The following is a 25,927-nucleotide window of genomic DNA, read 5'->3' as shown; positions in this document are numbered from 1 at the left end:
TTGCTTGAATGAAGGACGGAAGGTGGGGGAATGGGGGAAGCAAGGAACAGACCTAATTCAACAAAGAGAAAACACGAGAGCCTGGAAGCCGCCCCCAACACCTCTCCTCCTTTTCCTCTTACCGATGCCTCGTGCTCCCTGCTCTGCACCTGACGGTTCTTCAGGCCCCCAGCGGACGCTGCCTGGCCGCCAGCTGGTGCTATTTCTCTCTCCTGAATCTGACCCAGGCCCCTCTTGTGATCTAATCACCACCCCCACCGCCAGCTGCTTCCTCTTTGTCTCCTCACCTAAGATCCACACTCGGCCCCACACTGGACATGACACACAGTGACCGTTGGCCCACCCCTCCATCTGCACCTGGTGTAAGGTGGCCCTGACTCTGCTCCCTGCCAGCTCAACTCTCTCACCAGGCATGGCAGGGACAGCTGGGTTCCCTGGGCTTGCCTCTCGCAGGTCCCTCTCAGCTTTCCAGTCTCCATCCTCTCAGCCTTAGTTTTCCCTGCCTGGGAAGTCGGAGTTGGGAAACATGAGAGCTCCTTTTGTTTTAGGAAGCTGAGGAATTGTGTGGTCCAGAGATGTCATCAGATATCAGCTGATGAGGCTGCCTATAGCACCATATCGCAGACTCCAAAGCTGTACCCAGGCTCTGCAAGAGGGCTGTGGTTGATTACAAATGTCTGCCACACATGGGTGCAATTGATTAGCAATGTCTGCTATGAGTATGGCTTTATAAATGCCAGAAATTGCCATCCACGATCTGGTCCAACTTTCATCAGGGCTCTATCCATCTACCTATTTATCTATTTACCTGGGGAGAGAGAGAGAGATCTGTCATCTAGTGCAACACTTCCCCAGGCATAGCCTTGTGGGATATGGCCACGAGATGACGCCTAAACACAGAATAAGACACACCTGACTCCTATTCGTGAAAAAGCTATTCCCTTTACTTACAATCCTATTCCTTTCTCTCAAGTAGGAAGTTTGCATTTGGCCCTGGAATTCCTTCAGCAGCTTCCCAGCTGCTTCTAATTTTCCCCTTTAAGCGAAAACAGACTTTCAGGCAATGAACATCAACACTATTTTCTTGCATTGTACTTACTTTGTACAGTTACCTTTTATTCATAGTGAAAATCGTTTTCTTTTCATTTACAGAGTAATATATTTTTCTTTAAATAAATGTATTTTAACAAACAATGAATTGACTTCAAGAAAAAGTATTAAGAAAATAATCACAAAGATAGCACACACAGATCATTAGAAGATACCGATGTATAGATTATTAAGATCACAAATGACTAACACTTAAAAACTGTAACCCTCCCAAGACGTGGGAGCCTCCCGGAGCAGGCACATACAATTTCCCTTTGGGGGATGAGGAAACTGACTTGTAGAGAGGTTTAGTAGGTTGCCCAGGACACACAGCAAAGGTGTGGCGCTCCCTGTGGTCTGGAACATGCAGGACCCTACAGCAGGAGGTGAGACTGTCCTGTGAATAAGCTCTTCCCAAGGCACAGACCCAAGACTCAGACAACCTCAAGAAAGGGGAATTTATTTTGGATATAAAGGCAACAGGAATCCCGACCAAATGGTCAGCAGCCCTCTCGGCAGTAGGTATTTTTCTATTGGGAGCCCAAGGTCCTCTGCTCAGTGGCTCAATTCTTGTCCACCTTCTCCAGGTAGCTTAGTCCGCAAGCGCCTGATCCCAGGGGGCTCCCTCCCTGAGTTCAAATGCCCAAGGCAGAGATGATCTGTTTGGCTAGTTCAGGCCCGGCCTACCTGATTGGACAGAGCTTGGTGCCAAGCCCCCTCATAGGCTACTGCTCAGCCTATGGGGACATGTGGTCAAGTGCCCAATCAGCTGTGAGCAGGGCCTATTAGTGCAGGCGCAATGCGATCTGCCTCGGGCAGAGGAAAGATAAGGGGAGGGGAGGGGAGGGGAGGGGAGGGGCGGGGCGGGGCGGGGAGGGGCGGAGTATGAGAAGGAAGGGGCCAGTTGTGTGAGAGGGGGAAGACTGTGAGGTGTGCGGATGCGTCCCTTGCAGAAGGAGGCATGCCGGACCTCATGGGCATGGGACTTTGCCTGTCTGTGTGAATGTCAGGCGCAGGGAGCCCAGATGAGGTGGCGCCAGGTAATTCATGTGTCCATCCAAGGTATACGATGGGGTGCTGGGCACTGTGTCCAGGACAGTGAAAAGATAACGAGACCCTGTCCTGTGGAGCTGCCCTTTTGAGACCAGTGTGCCAACCCCTGCAGAGCTGCAGAGAAGACCCCTCCAGTGGCGGGGGGACTGGGAGGTCCCAGGACTGGCAGCATCAAGGCCCAGCACTAGGAGGGGCTGCTGCCTGGGCCTCGGACCCCAGGGTTTATTCTCCAGCAGCTTCTCCTGTGGGTCTGTGAAGCCACTGTGGGAAGACGCAGCAGGCATCTACCTTGTGGGGGGACCTGTGCCCATACTTGGGGCCCAGCATGAAGGAGGCAGCAGCCAGGTACTCTGAGGTCTCAGAGATCCCAAGTGACAGGGCCTCTTTCTCCAGTCGCCCTGGGTCCCCGCCAGCTTCGCCCTGCAGCACTGACGTTAGAAATTTCTGGCAGATTAAGGGAGGCAGTGTTTCCCTCCAGGGGAGTTTGTCACCTAGGTGAGGGGGAGGGCACAGCAGGCTCAGGGAATAGCAGGTGTGACAGAGGGGGTGTGCGGGAGCTCTGAGCAGCTCAGAACTGTAGGGAGGGTTGCTGAAGGGACTGTCCTCACATGATGCGGAGGTGCAGGTGCCAGGCTGAGGAGCGGGGCTGATGGCAGCGGGAGCCATGCAAGATTTTTGAACCAGGGAGGAGCATAGCCATATTTGGGTTTTGGAAAGCATGCTCAGGCTGCTCTATGGAGGGGGAGGGAAGGGAGGAGGCTGGGGTGGAAAACCCAGGGAAGAGGTGGGCAAGGAGCCCTGGAGAGCTTTGGGGACTGATGGGGAATAGCCGCAGGGCTAGAGAGGGGCGATGCTTCAGAGACTAAACTCGTGGGACTGGGTGATTGAAGAGGGAATTGAGGAGTTACCTCCCCCAGCAACACACACAGTTCCCAGCTGGGGCAGCGGGACCAGGGAGCAGCCATGGAGGTTTGGAAATGGATGAGCCAAGTGTGCAGCGGTGGGGCCAGCTGGGTGGAGGCGTCCAGAGGCACCTGGACACTGAGTGTCCTCAGCAGTGGACTAGGCTTGGGCACAGAGCCCTCAACAGGCCCCCGCTCAGGCCCGGCACAGAGAAGGCAGCTGCCTGCCTCCCACCCTGGCCATCTGTCTACACCAAGTGACCTGGGTCCTGATCTTGGAGTTCTTGGAGGGACAAGTAGGCATCGGTGTTCAGAGGCAGGCGACAGTTAAGGACCCTGACCTGGCTCTGCCCAGGAGGACTGGCCCAGGGGAAATCAGCCCTCTCTCTGTGGCCAGGGTCAGGGACCTCCTCCCCTGCCTCTCGCAGCACCAGCTCTGCGGGTGGCCGAAAATCCACCAGGTCTGGGACTCCTGGGGTGGGAGGCCTCAGGGGCTGGGGGTCCCAATCTCTGGGGACTCTCTCCTGCAAGGAAGGGGGCAGCCTTTCTTCACTGGCCCCGCTGCTCCCAAGGGCAGTGTTTGGGGGGCTGGGGCCACTGAGGAGACTGGGGGAGAAGAGCAGCAGGTCATCCCCCGGGGGGAAGGTGCAGTAGGCATCGTCCTCCCCTGACAGAGGCCACAGCGGATGGGAGGACGACCCTGTGGGCGCCCCGGCCCCACCCTCATCAGGCTCCTCCTCCGTGCAGGGGTCGTAAGTGAAGTACACCTGGCAGGCCTCGATCTCCAGGGCGTCCGGGAGGCGGAAGAAGAAGTAGCCCTGGTTGGTGAAGCAGCTGGTCAGCGAGCGCTTGCTGCCTGAGGGTGCGGGCTCGGGCGCCTTGGCCTGCTGCAGGAGCAGCTGCGTCACCTTGTCGCTCTCCAGCACTTCCAGCGGCGAGATCTCAGGCGTCAGGCTGCCAGGGCTGAAGGACGATGAGGGGAAGGGCGAGGAAAGCCACTTCTGGTCGGAGAAAGGCCAGGGGTGGGTAAGTTGGGGCGTCCTTCACCCTCCACGCCATCCTCTGGACTCTCAACAGCTCCTGACGACTCATCCTCCTGAAGCAGTTGGCCCAGGGTTGCCTCCTCCAGGAAGCCCTCCCTGACTGTAGCTCTGCACTCCCCCAACCCACCCACTGGCTTGGGGAGCCCTCTGGGTCACCCGCCCAGGGAGACTGCCTGACCCACAGCCCAGCACAGGCCTGCCTGGCTCCCAGTCGTGCCCAGGAATATTGACTTGCTCAAGAGTGACTGTTTATTGAGCACTTGCAGTGAGCCTGGCACTGTTTTAGATGCTGGGGACACAGCAAGGAGAGAGTCCTCAGACTGGCCAGCGGGCACGAGCACAAGTGTGTGAATCGATCCACCCGTGCCAAAGCAGAAGGGCACTGAAAGCACAGCCTGTTCACCTTACAGATGCCCAGAGAGGGACATGCCCTGGCCCCATCAAGGACCCAGGGTCCCCGCTCACACTGTGGTGGGAATGTCTCTGGGGGGAGCTGATGGTTTCCTAATTCGCCTCCCCCTCAGTTCCCTGCAGCCCCCACTCCCTCTGCCTTCCATCCCGTCCCCACACAGGGAGAGGAAAGTGCCCATCAGAGCATTTCTCAGTTGCTCAGGAATCCAGAGAGCCTTGGCAAGGAGTGGGGAGACCTGGGTTCTAGCCCTGGCCCTGGCACTCACGGACTGCGTGACCTTGGGCGGGCTCCTGCACCTTTCTTAGCCTCAGTTTCCACAACAGTTAGCCACATCTCTCCTGACTTCCTCGCTGTCACCCATCAGGTCACCAGGGAGACGTCAGGTAAGCAAATGGAGATGTAAACACCCGAAACGGGGTAAGATGCAGACTGTACAGCAGCGTGGGGACAGTGATGTGGCAGGGCCTCGGGTGGGTGAGTTGAGGGTACTGCCAACCCTCTGTCCCGGGAGCCCTCAGCAGCTGGACTATGGCCCCCTAAGCAGAGGGGCCAGGCCCGACGGGCTCTCCAGCACTCTGTGCCCAGCGCGGGGCTGGCAGGTCTCATGGATCTATTTCAGATGAATTAATGAACCAGCAGTGAATGCCCAGTTCTCCTTTCCAGGGGGAGTCCCTGAGGCTGAACCAACTGCTTCACAGACACACACACACACACACACACACACACACACAGACTCACATGCATGCACACATGTACACGCATGCGCACATCACTCAATTAAATCTGCCCCCTTCCCACAACCGGGAGTTATGTCACAAAAGAAAAGGCCGAGAGGGACAGAAAGGGTCAACTGAGGATGGCAAAGAGGAGTCGCTGGCTGGGCAGAGAGGAAAAAGCATGGGTCAGGGGAGGTTCATGATACCTGGGGCTATGGCAGGGCCGGGCCGCGCCGCAGCCGCGAGTGAGCAGCCAGAGAGGCACTGGCCAGGCCTGTGGCCAGCGCCAGAGAGCCAGGCCCACTGCCTGCAGCCAGCCACTTCCCGGGCCTGTCCTCTGCCCACAATGCCTTGAAGGCCGCTTCAGGAGAAGCTCGTGCCCGTCACACACACTCCCACACTTGCACGCACATTCCAGGATCCCCTGGGAAGCGGAGGGTGGGCTTGGTGGCCTCTGTGGGCCCTAGGGTAGAGAGGATAGGGGTAGGTCTCTCACCCAGATGCAGAAGAAGTGGGGCCCGCTTGGCCAGCCCCAACCCCCAGCCACATCGTGCCTTCCTCCCAGTGCGATCCACACACTAGGCCCAGGCAGGATTCTAGACCCAGGATGCCCTCAGCTGGAATTGGACCCTCCCACCTCCCAGTGTCCTAGGCCCATAAAATCAGGACTTGAAGCCGGAGAGAATCTGAGCACGCAGCTAAGCTAGTCCAGCCTCCAACCGGCTCACTGGGGAATCTCTTCCACCATGCTTCTGACACACAGGCAGTCATGGCTTGCTTGAGTACCTTACAGATGGGAATCTTGCTACCTTTCAAGGCTGGGGGAAGAATTTTAAGGAGATACATTTCTGCACTCCAAGAGTACTGCAAGTAATGGCCAGGTGCGGTGGCTCATGCCTGTAATCCCAGCACTTGGGGAGGCCAAGGTGGGTGGATCACCTGAAGTCAGGAGTTCGAGACCAGCCTGGCCAATGGTGAAACCCTATCTTTGCTAAAAGCAGAAAAATTAGCTGAGCGTGGTGGTGTGTCCCTGTAATCCCAGCTACTCAGGAGGCTGAGGCAGGAGAATCGCTTGAACCTGGGAGGCGGAGGTTGCAGTGAGCTGAGATCACGCCACTGCACCCCAGCCTGGTGACAAAGTGAGACTCCGTCTCAAAAAAAAAGTGAGGTCGGTGTTTTGTGACTCAAAGTGACCGGAAGACTTGTTAGCATCTGAGCTAAGTTACGGAGCCTGCTCAGGAATTTTGGGCAGGGACAGGAGAAGCACAGGGCACAGGACATGTCTGCACAGACCGTAGGGTAGAGAGAGCCCACACTGACAGGTTCTGTTCATTCAGCAGACTGGCAACGCTAATACCAGATAGGGTCCTTTGGAACACTTACTGTGCACCGGCCCATGTTCTCAGGGCAGGACACATAATAGCACTGTTTTTCTCCCCATCTAACAGGTGAGGAAACTGAGGACCAGAAAGGCTCCACAGCTGCCCCAAAGTCATGCAACCAGAAAGTGGTGGAGCTGGGATTAGAACCCAGGAGGTCCAGCTCAGACAGAAAGTGCCAGAGATAGAGAAAAGACCCATGCCCACCCAGGAGGCTGCTCACTTCAGCGTTTTGTCCCCTCTGGAAAAACACAAAATTAGCTACTCCCTTGCCACCCCCTCGTCCCACTCACACCCCTGTCCTCCTCTGCCTCCCTGCCCCGGCCTCCTACCTGGAGATCTCCTCCATGCTCTGAGCTCAGCTGGGAAAAGAACTTCGAGGGGTCTGGGATGTGACATTTCAGGACCTTCTTCAGCCTGGACAGAGGAGAGGAGGGAAGGAGGGTGAGAATGGGAAGGGCCATGGCTTCCTGCTGTCAGCGCCACAGCTCCGGAAGCAGGGTACAGAGCCACATTTACTTCTGTATGCATTCTGCCGATACCGACGGAGTGCTCACTGCGGGAGGACATTGTGTTGGGTGCTGAGGAGGCAAGAATGGCCAGCAAAGGAGGTCCCTGCTCTCAAGGAGCTGACATTCGGACGGGGAGACAGATACAAAGCATGTGTTCGTTCCGTGGAGACAGAGAACGGGGTGCTACATGAGATGGAGAGGTGGGGGTCCGTGGGGGCAAACACACCCACCAGAGAGAGAGTCAGGGAGGGAGGAGTCCAGAAAAAGTGGAGTGAACCAGAAGGAGGGAGAGAAGAGAGAAGCTTCCTTGTCAGGGCTGCCATGGATGGTGGTTCAGGTTGTGTATTGCCCAACGGCATTAGGCTTGGGCAGGGAGTAGGAGAGGTGGTGGTGAGTGAGGCTGAATTCGAGCCCACGTCCTGCTTGCCAAGCTGAGTGCCTGGAAGAAAGATGCACCATTTTTTAGTTGCATAAAGGTTCCACATGGCTGGTGGAGGCTCTGAAGGGCCGGGGTGTACTTCGGTGCAACAGGCAGCCTCTGAAGAGAATTAAACAGGAGAATGACGTGGTCAAGAAACGACTGAAGGGACGCAAGAGTGGCAAGGAGGAGGGCGGTCTGGAGGCCACTGAACCCCTGCCTGGAAGAGGACCTCTCGCCCTGCAGGGATATCGTTTCCCTTGAAAGCCTGCAGGGAGCTGGGGGAGGCGACGGGTGGGTGGAGGATGCCTGTCTTCTTGTGAGGAAAGGGGAGACGGGCTCTGAACACTGCTAATAACCACCGATCCAGGACGGGGGTCCAGAGAGCAGCACCCCACCAAAAAGAAAAAAACTTCAGGGACTTTAGTGAGCAGCCACCAGCTTTGGTATCGGCAGGAGGGGCGGGGCCTGGAACCACTTCCCCACGGATCCCGAGGGACGGCCACACGTCGGCACCCTCCTCTGCCATCCTGACCCCGATGTGTTGTTACACGCCTGCGTGATTATCTGCCTTCCCCTCTGGGCTGTGGGCTGCACGGAGCTGGGGCCCACGCCTACGGCCTGCACCATTCCCAGCACACTGAGCGGCACCCGGCACGCAGCTGGTGCTCAGTGGGTATGGGAATAAGCCAACGGCAGTCAGACTGAGATGGACCGGCGGGGACCCGGACACAGGCACGCGGGCACCTCCAGTCCTGAGAACAGTGCTCTGAACAGGACCCCGGGGGCGCTCCCTGGAGGGCTGCACTTCCCACCTTCCCCTCGGGCTGGTTCCACAGGTTTCCCCTGTGGGGCCCGGACACAGGGAAAGGCCAGGTTTTGGACAGGAAAGACTGTCTGGAAGGAAGAGGAAGCAGGAGTGTATCCGAGCAGGGGGCCGTCCGGAATCTGACCCGGCAGGGTGGCATGTGTGCGTGTACGTGTGTGTGTACATGTGTGTTTGTGCATGTGCATGTGTGTAGTGTGTGTGTATGTGTTGGGGTGAGAGTGTATGTGTGTGCATGTGATTGCCTGTGCATGCATGTGTGCGTGCACGTGTGTGCATGCTGGGGCGGGAGTGTGTATGTGTACATGTGTGTGCATGTGCGTGTTCATGGGGGGGTGTGCATGTGTGCTTGTGTGTGCATGTATGTGTGTGTGTGTTGGGGTGGGAGCACAAAGGAAGGGGAGGAGAACCTTCTTACCATGGTCTGGTGTTCCTGCAGTTGACCAGCAAGTAGACCAAGAGGATGAAGCCACAGGCCCCGCTGACGCCCACAAGGAGGTGGCCGGGCCAAGGGAGGGTGTCCTTCCCAGGGGCTGCCCAGCGGCGGGAGAAACAGCAAGGAGAGGGATTAGAGAAGCGCCCCCACTCACCCTGGGTCACTCCAACACCCGGTCCAGGGCCCTGCCAGGCAGGCCTGCGTCTAGGGAGCTGGGGGCAGACAGAGTTCTGCTAAGCCTGTCCTCTCTGGGAAGCCAGATTTGATGCTAAAAAGAAATGACACGGTGGCCTTCCAAGAGCTCCTTCAGCTCCAGACGGATCCCATGGGCCCACCTGGCAAGCCCACAGCCACCCACCACCCCCACGGCAGCCTGGGCTCTGCCTGGCTGCGCCCCTCCCTCCCCCTCCCTCCAAGCACCACTTAGAGGACCCCAGGTCTTGCTTGTACTTGAACTCAAAATGTGATGCAATGAGGGACAGGCGGCAGCAAACCTGCTGAGGTCCAGGCTCCCGGGGCCTCGTACACCTGCCTCACAGCAGGCCTGCCTCGCTGTCACTGTACCCATTTCACAGATGGGGCCGAGAGGTGAAAGCAGCCACCCCCAGCCCCGGCAGAAACCAGGCATTTGACATTTCAGGTTGGAGAGAAGTGAAAAGAGCTTTTCTACCCCTCCCCAACTCACAGGGCCCATGGCAACCACGGTCCCCTCACTGAATCTCATTCCTGTCTGAAAACCCGGCCCCCTGCAGGGTTACAGCAAGTGAGGGATGGAGCTGACCGCTGTACCCTCACCCCAGGCAGGGAGAGGATGGAGCAGCTTCTCTCCCAGCTGCCCCCAGGGCCATCCCCAGCCACCCCTCCTGTGGGTAACCCCCCATATAGGCACCAAGGAATGAGGACTAAGCAGAACTCTGGCACAGTTAGGGCTTGAGGAATATCTCACTTTATAGTGTTACTACTCAGCTATTTCCTTTTATATAATCCTTTACATAATCATATATTAGTTTATAGAATTAGGGCTTGAAGTCTCCCTTTATGTAATCCTCTCTATATAACCATATAATAGTTGATAGTATGAGTGCCTAAAGAGTATTTCCCTACATACATACCTATAATTATATCTTGGTTCATAATTGGAGGGATGCCTAGAGTGGACACAGTACAGAGCATGAATTAAGGGATAAGCAGCTTATAATCGGAAGAATGTCTAGAGCAGATACAGTGCAGAGCATGATTTAAGGGAAAAACAGTTATACCAGGACAAGAATCCATGGCCCAGGCGGCAGCGTTCAGTATCATGAAGACACCCGCTGTATGGCAGGCTTGGGGCGAGAGCCACTCCTCCTGATAAAGGAGTTGTAGGACATTGCTCCAGTTCTCATGGCAGGCTGCCCTCGGAACGGCAATCCACCTTGGTGACTGCGAACTTTACCCGCTCTTGCTACTGTGCTGCTTGAAAAGCATCTTCCCACAGAATCCACTGGAAGCTGCCAGAAGGTGGTGGTAACCTTGACAGCTCTGTCACTGCTGTGTGACTTAAAGCATCCTCCTATACATCTTCTTAGAAGTAGTTTGCCCATAGATAGAAGTATTGCACACTGCACGCTCTTCACTGCGCACAGCCCACCTTCAAGCCTCAGTGACCTAATGGGGGTGGGCCCCTTACTGCACACGGCCCTTGCCTTCATGGGAACGGGCCCCTTGCTGCGCGCTGTCCACCTCCTGGCCTAGGTGACCTAATGGGAGTGGACCCCATGTTTTATTGCTCATGACCCTATCACTAACCTTAAAAATGATTTCACTCACTGCCCTGCCCTCTAACCTATACACAATAAACACTCATGCTTCTGGACATTCGGGGCCTTGCCTGACTCCGCTTATAGGCAGCACGGCCCCCCGAGCCCAGCTGCGTTTTCCTTGTGCTTCTGTGTCCTGTCTCTTTATTTCTCGGATCCTGCGCCTCAGCACAGCATAAGGCTCACCCGACAACCCTGTGGGACCCTCAGCCCTACATCTCCTGCCTGAGCCCCCTCCCACCCTTGCTGCCCGCCAGTACCTGCAGGCCTCGTCCGGAAGGTCACGGGCTGGCTCCAGGGGCTCCAGGTCGTGTACTTGCCTCGTAGAGGCCTGACTCGCACCTGAAGCTCATAGTGGGTGTCTGGGGTGAGCATCTCCAGGACGATCCATTCCTGCTGTTGCTTGAGGGTCAGCAGGGAGGCCTCCTGGGGCAGAGACAGGACTGTCAGTGCCCACCTCACCTCCCATGGCAGGGCCAGAAGGCTGGGCACCGAAGCACCCTCCTTGCCCCCTGCCAGCTGCACCCCACTCCCTTCCCACCCAAAGCCCCCTCACTACCCAGTTGCTGGAGCCTCAAACCCCAGGTTCATCCCCTAAAGCCCGAGCGTCAAGCTGATCAGCTGGTTCCACCCCCAGGGCCCAGTTCCACCCCCAGAACCCGGTGCCACCCCCAGAACCCGGTTCCACTCCCAGGGCCCTGTTCCACCCCCAGAACCCGGTTCCACCCCCCGAACCCGGTTCCACCCCCAGGGCCCCGTTCCACCCCCCAGAACCTGGTTCCACCCCCAGGGCCCCGTTCCACCCCCAGAACCCGGTTCCACCCCCCGAACCCGGTTCCACCCCCAGGGCCCCGTTCCACCCCCCAGAACCTGGTTCTACCTCCAGAGTCTCGTTCCACCCCAAGAACCTGGTTCCACCCCAAGGGCCCCGTTCCACCCCCAGAACCCGGTGCCACCCCCAGAACCCGGTTCCACCCCCAGGGCCCCGTTCCACCCCCAGAACCCGGTTCCACCCCCAGGGCCCCGTTCCACCCCCAGAACCCGGTTCTACCTCCAGAGTCTCGTTCCAACCCCAGAACCCGGTTCCAACCCCAGAGCCTGGTTCCACCCCGGAGCCATTCCAGAACCATCCACTTCTCTCCCAGCTGCACTCACCCAGGCCTGAGCGGCCTCCCTCTCCCATGCCTACAGCTGCTCTCTGATTTCTACCCATGCCCTGTTGCAGTCTGTTCTGCAGAGGACCAGACAGCAGGGCACCTCCTCACAGCCCTACCACACTGTGTCGCTCCCCAGACACACAGCACCATCCTGTCTTTGCGGGGCAGGTCCTCGTGTTTGCAAACTCTCCCCAGATCTTTGCAGGCCAGCTCTTCTGGATCCCCCGGTGTCAGAGGGGCCTTCCCTGGTCGCCTGAGTCTCAAATAGCCTGTGCCCGTCACTCTCAAATACCTTGCCCCACTTGGTTTTCTGATGGAACTTGTCACTACCCCATACAGTCACCGTCCCAGAGCCTGTTGATGAGGCTGCTGACTGCCTGCCTGCCCCGCCTCAGCGTGAGATTTCTGAGAGCAGAAGTTTGCTGGGTTCACCCTCTGCTCTCTCCCATCATCCAGCGCATAGTAGGTGCTCAGCAAATATTTGTTGAGTGAGCAATTGAGTCAATAAAGACTCGAGGATAAGGTGAATGCATAAGCAACAGACCCCCGTGGACCTGGAGCAGATGGGCTTTGACGCATGGAGGGTGGTTCCCAGGCCTCTGAAAGCCCACAGGGCTGGGCAGCTGCCTGCCTCCTGGGTGTCTGAATCTTTCCCTGGTGTCAGCCTGGAAACTGCTGCCAGCTGGATGCCCAGGGCTAAGGGGGCTAGATAAGGGGACGTGGAAGGAGGGGAGGCCGCCCCAGGCAGGGCAGAAAGAGCAAAGGACTGGACTGTCACTCACCGTCCGTCCACCTGAGGCTGATGGGATCTCGCCGAAATGACAAAGGGACAGGACATGGACCAGGACAGGAAGGAGGAATCAGAGCAGCCGGGGACTGGGCCACATTCTCACCTCCCAGGTGCGGCCTGGGGACAGCATCCGGGCCTCTGACTCCAGTTTTCTTTCGAAGTAGTGGGAGGCTTGGGAGATTTCCCAGCTTATGTTGCATTCGTGGGTCCCCATGTAGACGACTCGGAGGGAGATGGGGGCCATCAGACGAACTGGAGACAAGAGTGGGGAAGGAAGAGCCGCCAGGCATGACCCCCACCTCGAGCCTGGCACCTGCCACTCCCCCCTCCTGGCATGTCCTACCACCCCCATGCCCAGAGCCCCGGGGCTGCTCCCTCCCTGCCTCCAGGACCCTCTCAATGGTCCCCTGCAGAGGAGCCCTCCCTGAGCACCCCAGCTCGGCATCCCGTTTGCCTGCTGAATCTTTACTCCCAGTGTTCATTTATTATCACCTGCCCTACGAAATAGATGGTTTGGTTTCTTTATTCACTTTCCGTCTCCCCCAGCAGACTGGGAGCTCCTTGAGGGCAGGGACTTGGTTGTCTGCTGTGTCCTTGGCACCTGGAATATTACCTGGTATTTGATTCAGTATCTGCTGAATGAACGGCTCACGGCAGCTTTTCTCTGCACTTAGAAGTGACCTGAGAGCTTTACCTGGATCATCTCACTTATTTGAAATGTGAGGATTATAACACTGTGTGATTCTGAAGTTAAGTGAGTCTCAGTTTCTATACTTCTGAGATCTGTAGAACCACGTAAGTGATAAGCAGATGTTGAGTGCTGACTACGTGGTAAGCAGTTTCTGTGTCTTTTTCAAAAATGCCTTATAAGCCTCTGGGGTAGGTGTCTCCGATTCTCCCCAAAACTCAGGCTCAGACAGGTCTGACGGTCTGCCAGTCAGATCGCATCCAGTTCAGGCCTGACTCTCTTTCTACCCCACTGCTTCCCTGGATATGGCCCCCAAGGCCAGCAGGCAGGCACTCGGGCATTCAACAAACCTTCCCAAAGCACTGTCCTGACGAGACCTAGCGCTGGGTGCCTGGCAAGGAGACACAGGGGTGGCAGAGACTCTGCCCTCAGGGTGCTCACAGCCCAGTGAAAGAGACAGACCTACAATCAGGCAGTGACAACCCGAGACAGACAGTCCCTGAAAGAGGATGTACAAAGAGCTAGGGGAGTCTAGGAAGGCCTCCTGGAGGAAGTGGCCCTCGACTAAGCCTTGAAGCATGAGTGGGAATTTTCCAGGTGTAAGAGCCTTCCAGGCAGTGGGACTGGCATGTGCAAGGGCTCAGAGGCATGGGTAGGCAAGGTGGGTGTGGAGGACAGGCCTTTAGTTGTAGCAGAAATACAGGCTGAAAGAGGGGGAGTGCCAGGGAGGAGGCCCAGGGCTGGAGCCTGAGCAGCCTTGAATGCCAGGGTAAGGAGCCAGGACTTCATCCTGAGAACAGTGGGCAGTGAGGTGGACAGATGTAGGTGTGGAAGCTGCAGGGGAGAGAGGCTGGAGCAGGGAGGATCCCAGAGGAGGCGGGAGAAAGGGGGTGGCCAGCCCTGCCCCAGCCCCACCCTGGCTTCCTCACTCACAGTTCTCAAAGGGTTCGAAGTCCTGAGTGGTCATCATCCTCCATCGCGCCCCTTCACGGCACATCACCTTCAGGTTGACAATGTCCGCTGAGGTCAATTTCTGAGACTGCAGGGGAAGGAGAGCAGAGGTGAAGCTTCTGGCAGCTGGGGGTGGGGGAAGGGGAGGCCACCAGGATAGCCTGGGGAGGACGGGAGCTTCTCCACATACCCCGCCACCCAAGGCAGAGGCAGCAAACGTTTTCTATAAAAGGCCATATATAGCAACTATTTTTGGCTTTACAGGCCACATGGTCTCTGTCACGATGACTCAACTCTACCACTGTAGTGTGAAGCAGACACAGACAACATCTAAATGAATAGCAGGGCCGTGTTCCAATAAAACTTTATTTATAAACACAGGCAGTGGGCTGGATGTAGCCCGTGGGTCAAGGTAGTTTACCAAAGCCTGATCTAAAATGATCAGGTTAGGTCTTGAGCTACCTTGAGAGGTACCTCCAACTACCTTGAGAGGGAGTGAGCTCCCTGTCACAGGAGGCGTGCAAGCTGGTAAGTCACCACAAAGGTACACGTCTGGAATTGTACCTATTTAACATTTTTGAGTGTGAAAGGCCCTCTCCTTCCCCACCTCTCCCCATCCCAACGATTTGAATTTTCTGGAAGGAAACGGCCAGGTATTGAGCATCTCCTGTGAGCAGGCGCTGCTCAGATGCCCCAGCCCCTCAACGCACACAGCATCCATCCCACGGTGTGGCTGGGAAGCCTGAGGCTTGGGCTGGTCAAGGGACCTGCCTGAGGTCATGCAGCTGGACAGCAGGGGAGCCCAGGTTTAAACCCAGGCCCTCTGTGTCCTGCAGCATGACTGCGTCTCCGAGTCCTGGCCCGTCACACTTGACAGAGGGCTGCCGAGTGAGCGGCTTAGGGGAGGTCTAGTGCAGGATCCATCGATCACGCAGGCCTGGCTCTGTCTCCAGGATCGGATCGGGTGCCAGAAGCAAGGAAGAGTCCAGGCAATGGGAGCAGACACCTCCGAGCCTGCAGAGGCAGGGGGGATCTTCCCAGAGCCTGAGAGTGCAGGGACGCCTGGGTCCACAGCCACATCTGGACCAGAGGCCTGGATCTGAGAAGCATTCGTGCAGGCCTGTTCGGATCTGAGGTCCAGGATGCCGATTTCAGGGCCAGGACCGTGGGCACAGTCCCTCTGACCTGCGTTAAGACCCCCGATGAACAAACCTTAAACCCGGTCATTAGAATTCCCCAAACTGGCCAGTTCCTCTCCACCCCACAGATCCTGTCCTAGCCTTCTTATACCTGCTCTGGGGGCTGGATTTTCCCAGATAATACAGTCTCATCATTATTCCTAGTTTCATTGTAAAAATATTGCCAATCATACATTCCCCTTAGCACTCAGACTGTGCCAGGTGCTCTTTAGAGCACTTTACATATATCATCTCATTTAATTCTCTCAACACCCTTGGGCACAGGTACTGTTACTATTTCCATCCTATAGCTGAGAAGACTGAAGCACAGAGAGGCTTAGGGACTTGCCTGAGATCACACAGCTAAGAAATAGTGGAGCCAGGATCAGAAACAGGCCACCTACAGAGCTCCCTGCCCGGACACAGCATCGGGTTCCAGAGGCTGTGAGTTTATCAGCTCCACTGTGGGACTCCATCTCCACACTCTCCTGCCCCTCCAGAATATATATAACCCGATGGTGGTAGAAGATGTGGTCTGGGTGTCCTCAGAGCCCGCTGCTGCCCAAGAGGCTTTGACCGACAATAATTTGATGTACACCAACACAGACATGGCCAGGTATTGAGAAAGAAGCAAGAGGAGGCAGCCTAATGCAATGGTCAAAAGCCCAAGCCCAGAGCCCGCAGGCCTGGGTTCGATCCCAGCTCTGTACTTCCTGGCTGTGTGACCCTGGGCAGGGACCATACCTCTCTGAGCCTGTGTCTTCATTGGTAAGAAGGGGACAGTGCTGCAACCCCATGGGGTTGCAGGTGATGGCAGCAGCTGCCTCTCTGGAGTGACTGCTGCTAAAACACTGGCTGCAGCAGGGAGGTGTAGCTGGGGCTTCCCGCTCCATGGAGCAGGTAGGAGCCCTGCCCTCCCGGCCGCAGCTGCAGCTGCCTAAGTCTTGGCTGTGGACCCCGACCTCCTGGTGCTCTTGGGGGCTGCAATCAGGCAGGAGCCCCCACTCTCCCCGGTGCGGCTGCATCCCCCCAAGTCGCAGCTGCAGAGTCAAGTGTCCCTGCACTCTCAGGGTCCCGGGTAGAAACCCAAGTGCTCTTGCAAGCAGGGAGTAGTCAGGAGACCTGCGCTCCTGGCACAGCTGCAGCCGCCCAGGTTGTGGCTGTGGACCCAGGCGTCCCTGCACTCTCAGGGGCTGGGAAGATGCCCCCTGCCTCTGCAGGCTCAGAGGTGTCTGCTCCCACTGTCTGGTCTCTTCCCTGCTTCTGGCGCCCGATCCCATCCCGGAGGCACAGCCGGGGCTGCACGCTCCATGGATCCAGTGCAAGTTGGGGACAAGAAGGACCCCTGCCCTTTCCAAAGTAGCCAGGAGCTCCCCTGGTGCAGCTGTGGCACCCAAGCCTGGACCCAGGCATCTCTGTGCTCTCGGGGTCCCCAAGAGGACCCTCGCTGCCCCCACAGGCTTGGGGGCATCTGCTCCCACTGTCTGGCCTCTCCCTGCTCCCATGCCCACTCCAATCTCAGAGCAAGGCCAAGCCCAGGCGCTGCCACAGCCAGGCCAGACATGCGCAAGCTCGGGGCAGCGCTGACTCACTGGCCCCGGCTGCCTCGGCCCCCTCTACCCCCCGGACTTTGAGAAGGCAAGGGGGCACTGGGGACAGCTTGGCACTGGCCTGCAGGTGCCCCTGGCCCAAGCAGCCTGGGCAGAAGGGGGAGGGTCCCCGGTGAGGTCCCACCTTCATGCTGGGGAGGTCCTGAACAACAAAGCCTTTGTTGGGCCTTGACCCAAGCAAGTAGGTACTATTATAATGCCCATTCTACAGAAAGGGAAAGTGGGGCACAGGGGCTGCCCAGTGTCACTCAGCGGGTGTAAGGGGGAGTCAGGGCTGGAGCATCCAGCTCCTGAGTATGCAGCCTTTACCCCCACACTGCGCTGCGCCGCCGAGACTCCGGGAAGAGCAGGTGTGGTCATTATTAGTTACCGGGGACCATCTTACTTGATAAGGAACACAAGTGTCATAGGACCCACAAAGCGCTGGGGAGACAGCAGGAGCAGAAGCAGAGTGGCGGATGCCTCACAGGTGAAGGTTCCCTTGGCCCCGGGGCAGCCCTGAGGCCACGCTTTGGGGTGTCACGTGTTTTTCTCCACCTCCTCCTCTGTGCTGGGCGTTCTGCTTGGCCTCAGCCCCGGCCATTGGGCCCAAGCTCCTCCCCTGCATCAGGCCCACCCTGAGACTGCAGCCTGGAGCTGGGAGGCTACCCTCTCCCTGTACCCTCTCCCTGGGTGGTCTACTCACATCGGGGGGTCCAAGGATGAGGCTGCAGGCCCGGGATGCCTGGCTCACAGGGAGCAGCTCACAGGTTTGGTTCCACGGCCTTTCAAGGCAAAAGCACCTCCTTAGAAGAACAGGAAGGACCCACGGAGCTGGCCCAAGCGACCTTCTCAGATCTCTCTGCTGCCAGGATGGCTCCAGGCAGCAAGACCGGCCTGGGGCCCCTGTGCCAACCTCCATGAGGGGCACTGCCTCCCTCTCTGACTCCCAGTATTCCTCCCGCACAGGAGCCTGTCCTGCCCCTCACCCCAGCCTGGTCCCACGGCACCTGCAGTCATCTGGAAACAAACCAGATCAGCACAGGCGGTCCTCGCCACCCAGAGCCCTCCGAAGCTCCCTGAGGCTCAGCTCCTTAATTAGGCCTTCAGAACCCTGTGGAGTCACCACTCACCCAGATGCCAGGACCCTAACCCACCCTGGCCCTCTGTCTCCCTTCCCGATTTCCCCACCCCACACCCCACGGGATCCACCTGGGCCCAGGCCGCTCTCTGTGGCCTTCCTCTTCTCCTTGACCCTATCAAGCCTATCTGGGGTCAGTCCCTCACCGGCCACCTGGATGTTTATATCACAGTGACATCTGTCCCCCCAGCCCCCAGGCACCCCAGCCATTCCCAGGTTCCCTGTCCCCACGGCTGCCCACAGGGTCTCTCAAAATCTGAGATTACCCAAAATGCTTGGGGGACCCCGTTTCTCCCCACTTCCTCTCCACTTGCCTCCGGAGTGGAGCCCAGCCTTGGCATAGCAGGCTTGTAGCTCAGTGTCCCCAAACCTCCCTGTCTAGTTCATCCCCAGCCCCTCCACTGCAGCCTGGACTCCACCCAGGTACTAGAAGTCTAAATAGCTGACTCCCAAAGTCTCTTAAACGATCCCTTGATTCCGGGCCTGGGTCCCACCTCCTGTGATTCAAAGTGTCTGTGGGTCCTATTAATGCAAGATCCTGTAAATGTGGACTCCTTGGAGTCCGATGCATAGGATCCAGACTCTGAGCTCCCACCATCCTAAGATTCCGCAGTGCGGCCAGGAGGATACGCTCACCGTTTGTCCGGCCTGGCCTGGACTTGGCAGGGGGTGTCCTGCAGAGCCTCGGCTTGGCTCCAGACACAGGAGATGTTGGCTCTCGAGTTGTAGAAGCATGTGAGCTGGGAGGTGCCTGTTGGGCAAGAGGAGGTGTGAGTGCTGACTGCAGTGCCCATGGCCCCCCAAGGCATGCCCACTGCCCCTGTACCTGGCCCCCACATCTGCCGGAGGAGGAGGCGGGTAACTCTGACTAGCGGAGAAGGAACTCGTGGGCCCACTTTAGAGAAGAGGAAATGGAGCCCCAGAGCCTGCAAGTTCCCATAGGCAAGCTAAGGCAGGGCAGGGACAGAAAGCAGCACGTGCCTGTGGCTTGGAGAGGCGTGTGTGTGTGTGTGTGTGTGTGTGTGTGCGCGCGTGCGTGCGTGTCTACATTCGGGCACACGTGTCAGGGCAGGGGTCCAGGACAGAGGGTGAGGCAGGAGGTGGCCCCATCACCTCTCCCTCCTTTCCTTCTGGGAAGAGGCTCCAGCAGGGCCTTAGCCACCTCCCCTAGGGAAAGCACAGCTGTCCAGATGCCAGGCTCCTTACCATTCACCGCTGCGGATGCCCAAGGGGTCGCCAGGGACAGGAGGAGGGCGAGGAGGGGCAGACACCAGGACAGAGCAGGGGCGGCCATTACATCCACAGGGTGGAGCCGAGGAAGGAAGGCCTGGGGGAGAGGAGGGAGAGAGAGCCCACGTAAATACACACCCCAGGCCTTGCTGTCCCCAGAGGCAGGCTGGGCCGCCCCCTCAGTATTCGTGGTCTGCACTGCCCTGTGCCAGCTCAGTCCAGCCCCAGAGCCTTTGTACCTGCTCGTCCCACTGCCCCACGCATGCTCACAGCCTTCCTTCAAGTTTCTGCTCCATTGCCGCCTCCTCCAAGAGGCCTTCCTTGACTAGACTGCGTGAAGAAGCACCCTACTCACCATACCCCCACATTTTCATCATGGCACTATTTATTTGTTGTTTATTGACTGATTTATGTCTTCCTCTGTCTCTCTTCACAAACACACAGAGAGGCACATAAGCACACGGAGGACAGGGATTTTTGTGTTTTGTTCATTGCGAGGTCAGCAATTCCTAGAACAGCGCCCAGCACATAGTAGGCATCTGGCAAAAAAAAAAAATTCTTGAACAAGCAAGTGATGGAATAAAAACAGAGCGAGCTAAAGTCAGCAGGCAGAGGGGCTTCCAGAGGGCTCCGAGGCTAGCGCCTGCTTCTTCCCCTTGCTCTCCCCCAAGGGAGTGGAGGCCATGGTGTGAAGGCATCGGGACGTGAACTCGGAGAAGCGGAAAAGCAGATAAGAGCTCTGACCTGAAGACTGAGGAGCCCTAGAGAACAGGGGAAACTGAGGTACGGAGGGCCGCAGCGGCACTAGCCTCTATGGAGGACCTTGTACGCATTTGTACTCTCCTAGGTAGGGGAGCTACATGGAAGCTCCCTGGAGGCAAGACCACAAGACCAGGTTGATCACCCAGGTTATTCCCCAGGGAGGAAAGAGACATGAAATCTCTAAGCTTCCCAGAGTGTCTATTACAGACCGGACCCTGGCTGGTGCTTTTTCTTTTCTTTCTCTTTTTGTTTTGTTTTGTTTTGTTTTTAATTGAGACGGAGTTTCACTCTTGTTGCCCAGGCTGGAGTGCAATGGTGCGATCTCAGCTCACCACAACCTCCGCCTCCCAGGTTCAAGCAATTCTCCTGTCTCAGCCTCCTGAGTAGGTGGGATTACAGGTGCCTGCCACCACCCTGGCTAATTTTGTACTTTTGGTAGAAACAGGGTTTCTCCATGTTGGTCAGGCTGGTCTATGAACTCCCAACCTCAGGTGATTCGTCTGCCTCGGCCTCCCAAAGTGCTGGGATTACAGGCGTGAGCCACTGCGGCCGGTGGCCGGTGCCTTTACAGGCATCAGTCCAGGTCACCTTCCCTGTTCCTATTATCCAGGATCTGCACCCGGGAGTGCCTGCCGCCATGGCCCTTGGTGCCTGGGGAACCACCTTCCTGCTTCAGCCAACATGCTGCTCTCCTGCCAAGGAGACTCCCAGACTCCCCTCCCGGGGCCCCCATATTTGAGGCCCAATAAGAAACAGTGTCTGCCGGCGCCTCTTCTCAGGGAACCCCTAGCCCACCGTGGAAGCTCCGTTCAGCACACAGGTGAGGCGACCACCACTGTCGCAGGGGAAACGGCCAACCAAGAAATGTGGCTGCTCCCACCCCCTGCAGGGGCTGGGTGTGTGGAGGGGAATGAAAGTAGGCACTCCATCACTTCGGGAAGGCGAGGGGACTGCTGCCAGGAGAGTTGGTTGGAGCAGGCAAAGGGGGGGGGGCAGGGAGATGGGGGGGGGGCTTCCAGGGAAAGACGAGGGTGGCCCAAGTCAGAGGGGCGGGGACAGAGGGGAAAGGGGCAGATGAGTGGAGAACTGGGGAGGAGCTCTCTCATCCTGAGAGCTCCCAAGGCCCCTCGGCTCTGGGCTCTGCTGCCTCCTGCTCTTCCCTCTGCAGCGGCTCCTACCTCGAGCTCTCACTCCCCTTCTCTTCTCTCTCCCAGTCTCTCAATGGCCTCAGCCCTCAGCTTCCAAGGTCTTTCTCTAGCTCAGCCCCAAGCCCCTCCGTCTCTCCCGATGGTCTGCAGGACCCCCTCACAGGGGATGCTCCTGTGCCCAGCAAAAAGCCAGCTCATCCCCAGCTCTTCTCCGGTCTGACTTTCAGTTCTGGAACAATTGTACCCTTCCTGTTCCAGGGAACCTTTGTCCTCGTACCTAGCCAGCCAGGACACTCCATATACAAGAGGACAGTCCAATGATAACTTGCTGTCTCTTCCTCACCCTCACCGGGCCAGCCCTGTGATGGCACCACCCCATCAGCAGGCTGTCACCTGCCTTCCCTGAAGCCCAACTACCCGCCTCCCTGCCCAGAAACCCGCAGTGGCCCTGTTGCAACCAAAGCCCAAATTCCTGCTTTCGAGGCTTTCTGGGACCGGGACGAGATCAGCGAACCCTTCCAGGCTCTGCCCTCACAGAATCAGGGGCAGGTGCCCAAGCAGAAGCACACACACACTGCACCTACCCGCCTGCAAAAGCCAGTGGCTCCAGGTGGCCAGGAGAACGACGCTCGTCCTCCAAAGGCCCTTCCCAAGTGTATCCTTTCCCTGGGTCCCCTACAGATCCTGCCATCCTTCAAACCCATTTCAAACAGCACTTCATGCCTTTTCCCACAAAGCCCTCCCTGATTTCCACAATGGAGGATGAGGTCTTGCCCCTCTGAGCGCCTTGTTCCTTTCTCTAGGCTGGCAGCAGCAGGGCAGCATTGGCCAGGGGTTGGCTCAGCAGGGCACTCACTCCAGGAACTGCTGGGCACAGGGCCTGGTACACAGTTGGTGCTCAATAAATGCAGTAAAATGAATGCGTGTGGTCAGAGGCCTCAGTACTGCAAAAAAAAAAAAAGCAGAGCGCTTTGGGTGGCCCTGGGTTGTCTCACGGCTTACGTCGTAGCCAGCGTGGAGCAGGGACATGCGCCCTGGTCCCAAGAGCCATGGGTTCCATCTCCTAAGGCAGATGTCACAGGAATGAGAGTCCGAGGCCCACACATTGTCAGAGCTGCAAAGGCTCTCTGAGCAAGCCCAGTCCCTTGTTCTATATTTGGGGACACTGAGGTCCAGAAGTGGAACAGACTTGCTAACAGTCACATCAGGAGCCCAGCACAGAGCTGGGATCAGAACCCACCTGCACGCTGCTTGCCACCCCCTTCACCACACCAAAACCATCGGCTGACAGGTTGCTGTATGCCAGACTCCACTGAAATCTCTTTAAATGCTGCAATAAGGGCCTCTGGTGGCGATACTCTTATCATCTCCATTTTCCAATGAGGAAACTGAGGCATATGGAGGTGAAATACATTGCCTAAGGTCATGCAGTGGATAAGATGCCCTTCCGGAATCTGAGCCAGGGCAGACTGCCCACCTCCCAGGCAGGGATTCTCCCCCCGGGAACTCCCCGTATGTATCTTCCCACCACAACAGCTCACACAACAGTAAACACACTGGTGACCTACTAATACTCGTCATACGCACTGAGCACTTACTCTGTGCCAGGCCTGGGGCCAAGTGCCTCACATATGCCCAACAGCCTCACATAAGCTGCCCAATGCCTTTATTATCCCATTGCACAGATGAGGAAGCTAAGACTCCAAGCCCCTAACTTGCCCAGGATCACATACATAGCAAGAGGCAGAGCAGGGATTCCAGGCTCACCCCCTCATGCTGTCCCACCCTGCCAGACACTGGTCCCAAAGGTAAGGCTGCCACCCTCCCTGCCCTGGGAGTCAGGGCCCAGCAGGGCACAGACAGACTGGCAGGTGCATGTCCTGGGTACCATGGGCTCGCCCTGGCCTGGCCCATCGTCTCCATGGGAGCATGATCTCCCCAGGGTGGAGGCTGCTCACCTCTTTCTTGGGATCCCCCAGTAGCAGAGGGCACAAGGCTGGGACCCCAAAGAGTGCAGAGCCCAACCAGGGGACTCCCACAGCCCCTAAGAGCCCAACCAGGGGACGGACTCCCACAGCCCCTGTGCCCCTTCATGCTTAATCACGCCAGCCTGGCCCTCAGGCAAGGGCACCACCAGTGTTTTGTGTGGGGGTCCCCCTGATTGCCCCCGGTAGGGCCCAGCCTCAGGATGACCCCATGCCCAGGACAGGACCTTCGGAGAGCCCCAGGGTGGGAGGAAGGTGGTGGGGGACAAAGGGGCACAAGGTCAAAGGAAGATGAGGGACAAACCACAGGTCCAGCCTCGAGGCAGCCAGGCAAGCAGAGAAAGTGCCTCTGCAGTCTGCTTCCCGCTGCCTGGGCTGCAGCCATGCACAGACAGAGCAAAGTCCAGGGAAGGACAGTGCGGGGGTGCCAGAGGGGCTCAGAGCTGAGGGGGTGCCTGGCAGTCACTGAGGCTGCACCCTCATTCTGCAAAGGGGAAGCTGAGCCTCAGGGAGGCCAAGGAACCCACTCAAGGTCGCACTGCGAGGAGAAGCCCAGCCTCATGTGACAGCAAGTGGAGCACAGGGCCTCAAGTCCAGAGCTCCCTCGCCAGGTCCTCAGGCACAGCCACACGTGCCCTGTCTCTCATGACTCAAAACTGGTCACACCCACGGACGCCGATGTCCTCACCACAACCCTGCAAGGTGGGTCTCACCTCCCCCTCCCAATTTGATCCATGCCAGAACTGAAGCCCGGAGTGGCTGACCCCACCATCTGATTGCCAGCGAGATGCTGCTGCGGACAGGGACTAGTGCCCGCTCCATCTCTGTCCTGAGCTCTCAGGGGTAGTTCAGCATTTAGCTCCCCCAGCAGCCCCATGTGGAGGCTCCAGTGTTCCTCCTTTTTCCCAGATGAGAAGACTGAGGCACAGGTCAGCCTCTCGCCCAGGCAAGAAGGGCGCAGAGCTGGGATTTGAACCTGGTCAATGCAGTCTGGAGCCCTTGCTGCCATCAGGCGTACGTGGTGGCTTGGACAGGGTGGTAAAGCTCGGGAGCCCGTGGTGCGTCCCGCCTGACCTCTGAACTCGATGGGGCGCATGTCCCCTCGTCCCCTCTGGCCCCCTCCACCTGCCACCCCACTGCCCCATACACTGTGTTTGTCTCTTGCTATTGAACTTCAGGGGCTTTCCCAGCTGGGTGCGGGATCCTGGCTGTGAAGGAAGGAAGGGGACCTTGAGGATGGCTCAGTCCCTCACTCCACACCCCTGTCCCCCGAGATACTACAAACACAGTTAAGGGTGGGAGGCTTCGGCCCCCAGGAGAGGAGACAGCATGAGCTTGAGGCAGCCCCAAAGACGGGGTCCCATCCCCAGTGCCTGGAGATGCTACTGACCTTTCCACTCATGCAGCCGAGGAAGGGACAAACCCAGACTCAAACTCAGGACTCTGCCTCCAGCCTGGGGCTCACGGAAGCCACGCAGCACACTTCATTTCACAGCAGGCTCTCCAAGGGGACCCTCCCCTCCCCACTCACTCCACAAGCCTCCTGATAAGCACTCAACACAGAGAGGCCTCTCCCAGTATACGGGCCCCACTCCAGAGAGCAGGAGGGGCTCCCGCCTGTCCCACCCCGTACTTGGCACCCTCTCAGGGCACCCAGGCTATCCACCCACCGCTCCTCCACCTCTCCAGGCTGGAGGCCCAGCACACAGGGCCCAGGGAAGCCCCTCATGCCATAGCAGTCCCTAGCCTCCCCTGGGTGGATTGGGAAGGAGGGGTGACCTGGGACTGGGGACTTGTTTTTTCTCCAGCCAGGAACCCTGAGAGCCGGCCCCACTCCTTCCCCAGGGGAATTCTAAGATAAAGTTGGGGGATGGGAGTTCAGGCAGAAACCACTGGGTGAACTGAGTCTGAGCTGAAAGTCTCTCTGTGACCTTCACTCCCAGCCCCCTGGCTGGTCCACAGGGGCCGGGAGGGAGGAGGGGGCATCACCTGGCTGAGACATGGGGCGGTGGCAGCGCGTGCTCTCCAGTCCTCCCCGCTGCTGGGACCGAGGCCATCTCCCCAGGGCCCTGCTCAGCTCTGGCCCGGGAGAAGGCTGCAGCTATAAAAGCCCAGGGCCAGCCCACTTCCTGTGCAGAGAATAGAGGGGCAAGGCCTGAGGTGGAGAGGCAGAGAGATGAGGCTTATGAGAAAGCTTGAAACTCCTCAAGCACCCCGGGCCAAGATAAAGATCTGCCTCCTACGCTGGGGGCGGCACACATGCGCGCGAGCGCGCACACACACACACACACACACACACACAGGCACACACACTCACTCTCAAATAGGGGCCTAGCTGCACACAGAAGCCAAGGGAACCTAGACCCTCCCTCTCTCCCCTCCTACATCACCCCCACACCAACTCCCACAGGCCACCCCACACTTCTGGCACCGCCATCCGGTCACACACATACCCACTAACACGTAGGCTTCACACAAGCCCGTCCCTCTAGGTGACCCCAGCGCCTCACCCTCCTCCCAGCCTGCAACACACCATCCTTTGGAGATTCCCTTTTCGCCCTGCCTTCCAGGAAGCCCCTTACTCCATTTAGCATTCAGAGATGACTGGTTTTTTTTTTTTTTAATTTTTGATTTCATGGGTATGTGGTAAATGTCTATATTCATGAGCTACAAGAGCTATTTTGATACAGGAATACAATGTGTAATAATCACATCAGGGCAAA

At 57.7% G+C, this 25,927-nt stretch overlaps 1 protein-coding gene across 1 annotated transcript; it reads right to left on the bottom strand.

The window, feature by feature from the left end:
- Nucleotides 1-1,980: 1,980 nt before the first annotated feature.
- IL2RB (interleukin 2 receptor subunit beta) lies at nt 1,981-25,341 on the bottom strand. Its single transcript, XM_003932892.4, has 10 exons — nt 25,194-25,341; nt 19,286-19,406; nt 18,716-18,830; nt 17,645-17,723; nt 14,154-14,259; nt 12,636-12,784; nt 10,846-11,011; nt 8,769-8,883; nt 6,927-7,011; nt 1,981-4,045 (listed from the first exon to the last, which is right to left on the bottom strand). Exons 2-10 carry the CDS (start codon nt 19,371-19,373, stop codon nt 3,293-3,295), a joined length of 1,656 nt encoding a protein of 551 aa, XP_003932941.3. The 5' UTR covers nt 19,374-19,406; nt 25,194-25,341; the 3' UTR covers nt 1,981-3,292.
- Nucleotides 25,342-25,927: the final 586 nt, after the last annotated feature.

This window comes from Saimiri boliviensis, chromosome 21 (assembly GCF_048565385.1).
Source record: "Saimiri boliviensis isolate mSaiBol1 chromosome 21, mSaiBol1.pri, whole genome shotgun sequence".
NCBI lineage: Eukaryota > Metazoa > Chordata > Mammalia > Primates > Cebidae > Saimiri > Saimiri boliviensis.
The sequence above is the reverse complement of the archived record's forward strand: the minus strand, read 5'-3'. Positions and strand labels throughout refer to the sequence as shown.

Excerpts from the sequence above, each read along its gene's own strand:
- IL2RB (XM_003932892.4), bottom strand. The coding sequence starts at position 19,373 with ATGGCCGCCCCTGCTCTGTCCTGGTGTCTGCCCCTCCTCGCCCTCCTC. Across the intron at positions 18,831-19,285 it reads GGCATCCGCAGCGGTGAATG|GCACCTCCCAGCTCACATGC; the intron begins GTAAGGAGCCTG and ends CTTGCCCAACAG. Across the intron at positions 4,046-6,926 it reads AGCATGGAGGAGATCTCCAG|AAGTGGCTTTCCTCGCCCTT; the intron begins GTAGGAGGCCGG and ends TTCTCCGACCAG.